This window comes from Heterocephalus glaber, unplaced genomic scaffold, assembly GCF_053883595.1.
Source record: "Heterocephalus glaber isolate CG9 unplaced genomic scaffold, H.glaber_assembly_v1.0 deba00001442, whole genome shotgun sequence".
In the NCBI taxonomy this organism is placed as follows: domain Eukaryota; kingdom Metazoa; phylum Chordata; class Mammalia; order Rodentia; family Bathyergidae; genus Heterocephalus; species Heterocephalus glaber.
The window spans coordinates 47,398,453-47,404,129 of record NW_028258296.1 but is presented as its reverse complement, the minus strand read 5'-3'; the positions used below and the strand labels follow the sequence as shown (position 1 = coordinate 47,404,129).

The window sequence follows — 5,677 nt, the reverse complement described above, 5'->3', positions numbered from 1 at the left end:
TGTCTGTTCTTCAGTTTGGCCAGTTCTAGTTTGGAAATAGTAATAGCTTACATCACAGGATGGCTGAGCTTTAAATCAGTCAAGTCAAGTAATTAATGCCTGCCTCATAGAAAGCACTAAATGAATGTTTATTCTTTAGTCTTTAGATATGTGCTATGGAGAAAAAGTAAGGTAAGCTAAAGTTATGCAAACCCTGGGCATTTTATAATTTCATAAAGCTTTTAGAAATTGCTATAAAATTGCACTTTAAACTTATAGAGAGCCAGGAATGGTGGCTCACAGCCACACTTGTAATCCCAGCACTTTGGGAGAATGAAGCAAGAGGATCGCAAGATCGAGTCCTGTGTAGGTAACTTTTCAAGATCCTGTCTCAAAGAAAAAATTAAAGAAGGGCTGAGAGCTAGGCATGGTGGTGCACACCTGTACTCCCAGCGCTCAGGAGGTTGAAGCAGGAGGATTGTTATGAGTTCAAGGTCAGCCTGGCCTACATAGTGAGTTCAAGACCAGTCTGAATTTCACAGAAAGACCCTGCCTCAAAAAACAGCAATAACAAAACTATCAGCTTATAAATTAGGGTTCATTTTAACTGTAATGGTAGCTATTATTTAGGAATCTTTCAGTCACATAATAGAAAAAAAAATCCTTAAATCTAAACAGCTCTATGAAAAGTAAACTTTACTGACACAACTTTCCAGTCTACTAAATGAAAATCTTATATTTGGAGTTACCTTTGTGTTGGAAATTTCTGTATGTATAGTTAGTTATGGATACCATTGATCCTTCCTGACAATTTTAAGTCATCCTGTAAATCCTACAGAAAAATATTAAACTAGGTAAGTATTGAAATATAAATTTCACAAAAGGAAGAAAATTATAAGGGAAATATTAGTGCTTTTGTTATGTGAGTTTTATTTGCTTGTAAATTATTAAAACAGGTGTGCTTATAAACTTGAATCAAAATGCTATATTTATTGAAAAGGATTTTGGTGTACAGTGAAAATGGTAGTGAGTGTTTAATGAACAACATCATGACTCTTAGTCTGTTTAAATGCTATGTTTATGTGGGACAAGTAACACTGAGAAGCAATTTATTTGTTTTTTTTTTTGTTTTTTGGTACCGGGGATCAAATTTGGGACCTTGCGCTTGCAAGGCAGATGGTGGAACCACTGAGCTAAATCCCTGGCCCCAATTTAGTTATTTGTAACATAAGCATTGGAGATTTTGTGGGCATACTTTGTTATGACCTTCTTGTTATATATTGTTTATTTTCATATTTTTCAGATATTTAGATTTAAGCTTCACTTTGGAATTCATCTTTCTTCACAATGGCACAGTCAAATGGAGGTCCAGTTGGATACATGCCCCCAGATGGAGGCTGGGGTTGGGCAGTGGTTATTGGTGCTTTCATTTCAGTTGGCTTCTCTAATGCATTTGGCAGATCTATTTCTGTATTTTACAAAGAAATTGAAGATATATTTAATGCCAGCACCAGTGAAGTGTCATGGATATCCTCCATCATGTCTGCTGTCATGTATGGTGGAGGTAAGTAGCCACGAAGGCCTGCTCTTTTAACTTTCAGTAGGCAGTCAAAAGCTCTGTGATCGGCCAGGGATTTAGCTCAGTGGTTTCGACGCCTGCTGCGCAAGCACAAGGACCCGAGTTCGATCCCTGGTACCAAAAAAAAAAAAAAGCTCTGTGATACGTATTTCCTATTTGTGATGCCTTTAGCAGGGAAGTATTCAAAATGTTAGTTCTTGAAGTTATATGGTTGGAATCATATTTTGCATTATTTTTATCAATAAAAGCTGTAGAGAAACTGTGTGCTCTCTTAGGTTATAACATTATATAACAGATGTCATTATAAAGGAAAACTTTCTTTAAAAATGTTTTCGGGGGCCTGGGGATTTAGCTCAGTGGTTTCGCCATCTGCTTCACAAGTGCAAGGACCCAAGTTCGATCCCTGGTACCAAAAAAAAAAATGTTTTTGGGGCCAGGAATGTGGCTCAGTTGTAACTTGCTTAGCATGCATGAATGTGTAAGGCCCTGGATTCCATCACCAGCAATGCCAAAACAAAAAAAGTTTTCTACTTTCATAAGTATGTAAAAAGGCAATTGATTTTTGGATTTTAATCATATATCCTATGTCTTGCTAAACTCTTGTTTCCGATAGTTTGTTGATAGATTCTGTTAAAAGTTTTAGATATGCAAAATAAAAATATCTTCTGCAAATACTGACAGTTTGGTTTCTTCCTTTCTTTACACCTTTTTTTCCCATCTTAACTGCGCTGGCTTGGACTTCAGTATGTTGAAGAAAAGTAATGGTAGGCATTCTCGTTCTGTAGTTTTGTTTTGGTTTTGTCACTGTTGTTTTCTATGAGAAACAAAACACATCTTAGTTAGCTTGTAAATTTGTCCTAAAGTCAGAAGTAGGATCAGACTTGTTGATACATTACATCATATTCAAATGTCTTTGTTCTACATGCCCTGCTAAAAATTTAAAATAGAACAAACTTGTTACATGTATTTTGATAATATTTTAGGTATATGAAGAAGCCTGCACTTAGAATTCTGGAAATGCAGCCTGTTCTGCCTTATAAGAGGTAGATTAGGTCTTGTATACTTATTTAAAATCCATCTAATATGCTCTACATGTATAGAAGATGTACAATCAATGCTATTTTTTTCTACTACACAAGCTTGTGACCTTGAAATAATGCTAGAAAGCACCGTTTCTTATACCGCCTTGTGTTTTGTTTATTGTGGGGGTGGGCATTTTCTGTCTTGGCACCCTTTCTTGTTGGTGATGCCTTGTGTGGAAGTGAGGAGTATGCTTTCCTACGTTAACGCTATGTTGTTTGTTCTCTCCTAGGTCCTATCAGCAATATCCTGGTGAATAAATACGACAGTCGCCCAGTCATGATTGCTGGTGGCTGCTTATCGAGCTGTGGCTTGATTGCAGCTTCTTTCTGTAAGACTATACAGGAACTTTACGTGTGCATTGGAGTCATCGGAGGTGAGTTGCAGCTAATTCTTTTTTTTTTTTTTTAGTCAGAGTTTCACTACTATATAGTCCAGGCTGGCCTTAAACTCATAATCCTCTTCTGTCAACCTCCTGCATGCTAGGATTACAGGTGTGCACTGCTATGCTCAGCTTGCTACTGATTCATTTCCAAACATTAATATATTTTGTGGACTATTTGTTTTTTTAAAACTTTTTTTTTCTTCTGTTTTTAAGGCAGGGTCTCACTGTGTAGTTCAAGCTACCTTGAACTCACTCTGTAGTCCAGGCTGGCCTCAAATTTGCAACAATCCTTCTGCTTCACCCTGGGTTTTTGTGGACTGTCTGTAACATTTATCTGCCAGTTCTTTTAGCTATATTAATTTAAGAGTACCAAAAATAAAAGAAATTTCTGGCTCTTAATTGGCATGATTATTGAATGGATGAGTTGAGTTTCAATTTTTTTTTTTTTTTTGGTACCCAGGATCGAACTTGGGTCCTTGCGCTTACAGAGCAGGCGGCAAAACCACTGAGCTAAATCCCCGGCCCTGAGTTGAGTTTTTATTATCTGTTACAGTTGGTCCCAACAATTGTCTTTTTCAAATACTTTTTTTTTTAATATATGTGCTGCTGAAGTGAGTGCTTCAAATACTTCTAATATGTTTACTTTCCAGGTCTATTTTATTGTTTTATCTCATTTGAAAAATAAAATACATTGACATTTTCACAGAAATTGAATTAAATTAATAGATTTACTGGGGTAATATCAGACAATGTTCTGGTTTTTGTTTGTGATTTTTTTTTGGTGATACTGGGATTGAACCTAGGGCCTTCTCACTGACCTACATCTCCAGCCATTTTTTATTTTGAGACAAGGTCTTGCTAAGTCACTAAATTGCCCAAACTAGGCTTGAACTTGTAATGTTCCTGCCTCAGCCTCCCAGGGTGCTGCAGTTACAGGTGTGTACTACCATGCCTGGTCAGTATTGTGGTTTTACTGTCCAGAAATATTTTTCCTTGCTTGGTGCCTTGCTTCCTGGATTTATAAGATTAATTTCCTTTCCTCTTTGCTTTCGTTTTCCTGTTCCTCAGGAAAGCTAATATTATGAAACTAAATATAGGATCCTATATTTATTATTCTTTTGACTGTTAGAGCGAAAAGAATCATTTCAATGTTACAGCGTACATCTAGTATTTGCTACATAAAGAGGCTTATCTGAATATTTGATAACAGTCCACCTAATGATCTACTGCGTATCATAGCCTCTCTCAATGATGATAACTCTTGTTCCCTTTCCATTCAGTTTCCTCATCTAGTTAATTAATATAAACTATGTGTCTGGCATTTATTACAGTATGTAGGTTTTATTCCCCTTCCTCTTAGGTCTTGGGCTTGCCTTCAACTTGAATCCGGCTCTGACCATGATTGGCAAGTATTTCTACAAGAAGCGACTGTTGGCCAATGGATTGGCCATGGCAGGCAGCCCTGTGTTCCTGTCTACCCTGGCCCCCATCAATCAGGCTTTCTTCGGTATCTTTGGCTGGAGAGGAAGCTTCCTAATTCTTGGAGGCCTCCTCCTAAACTGCTGTGTGGCTGGATCCCTGATGCGACCAATAGGGCCCAAGCCAGCCACGACAGGGAAAGTTAACGCTAAAGAATCCCTTCAAGAAGCTGGGAAATCTGATGCAAAAAAAGATGCAGGTGATGCAAATACAGATCTTATTGGAGGAAACCCCAAAAAGGAAAAGCTGTCGCTCTTCCAAAAAATTAATAAATTCCTGGACTTGTCCCTGTTCACTCACAGAGACTTTGTGCTATATCTCTCTGGTAATGATAATGGCCTTTGGACTGACCACACCTTTAGTCTTTCTTACTAGTTATGCCAAGAGTCAACATTATGCTAGTGAGAAGGCTGCTTTCCTTCTATTTTATCTTTTGCTGATATTGTAGCCAGACCTTCTATGGGACTTGTAGCCAACACAAAGTGGGTAAGACCTCGAATCCAGTGTTTTTTTGCTGCTTCTATCATCACCATGGGTGTGTGTCATATGGTCCTACCTTTTGCCACCAGCTATATTGGGTTCTCTGTTTATGCGGGATTCCTTGGATTTGCCTTTGGGTGGTTTAGCTCCATATTGTTTGAAACCCTGATGGATCTTGTTGGACCCCAGAAGTTCTCCAGCTCCATGGGATTGGTGACTGTGATGGAATGTGGTTTCATCCTCGCGGACCCACCGACTTTAGGTATAGTATGTCTCCCTGCTCTGTGGCTCTGTCATCATAAAACAGGCAGACAGGATTGGGACGGTGATAGAAAGTAGAGAATAGTGAGCCATTTGGTAGTGGAGAGCAAGTCTTTCTCATATCTATACCCTCGGTGCTGGTACAATGTTTGGCACAGTATAACTGCTCAGATACTTACAGAATTAAATTAAATATCAAGACCTTGTCTGAAAAACAAACAAACAAAAAAACCGGTTGGATTATTATTCTCTAGGAATACCAAATTCTTTACATTTAAAAATTACTACTTAATACCAAACACAATAATTTGGCCCTTGTCTGGATGTGACATGTGCTTTTGATTTTTAAAAAAATTTTTTCAAGACAGGGTCTCACTTTGTAGTGCAGGCTGGCCTTGAACTCACTATGGAGCCCAGGCTGGCCATTTGTCACA

At 38.1% G+C, this 5,677-nt stretch overlaps 1 protein-coding gene across 1 annotated transcript; it reads left to right on the top strand.

The window, feature by feature from the left end:
- Window positions 1-1,326: 1,326 nt before the first annotated feature.
- On the top strand, window positions 1,327-5,336 carry LOC101715009 (monocarboxylate transporter 1). The gene is given in 5 exon segments (XM_087212642.1): window positions 1,327-1,543; window positions 2,871-3,014; window positions 4,384-4,831; window positions 4,833-4,918; window positions 4,921-5,336. Coding segments are annotated over 5 exon segments (1,296 nt in total). The 3' UTR covers window positions 5,322-5,336.
- The last annotated feature ends 341 nt before the right edge of the window (window positions 5,337-5,677 follow it).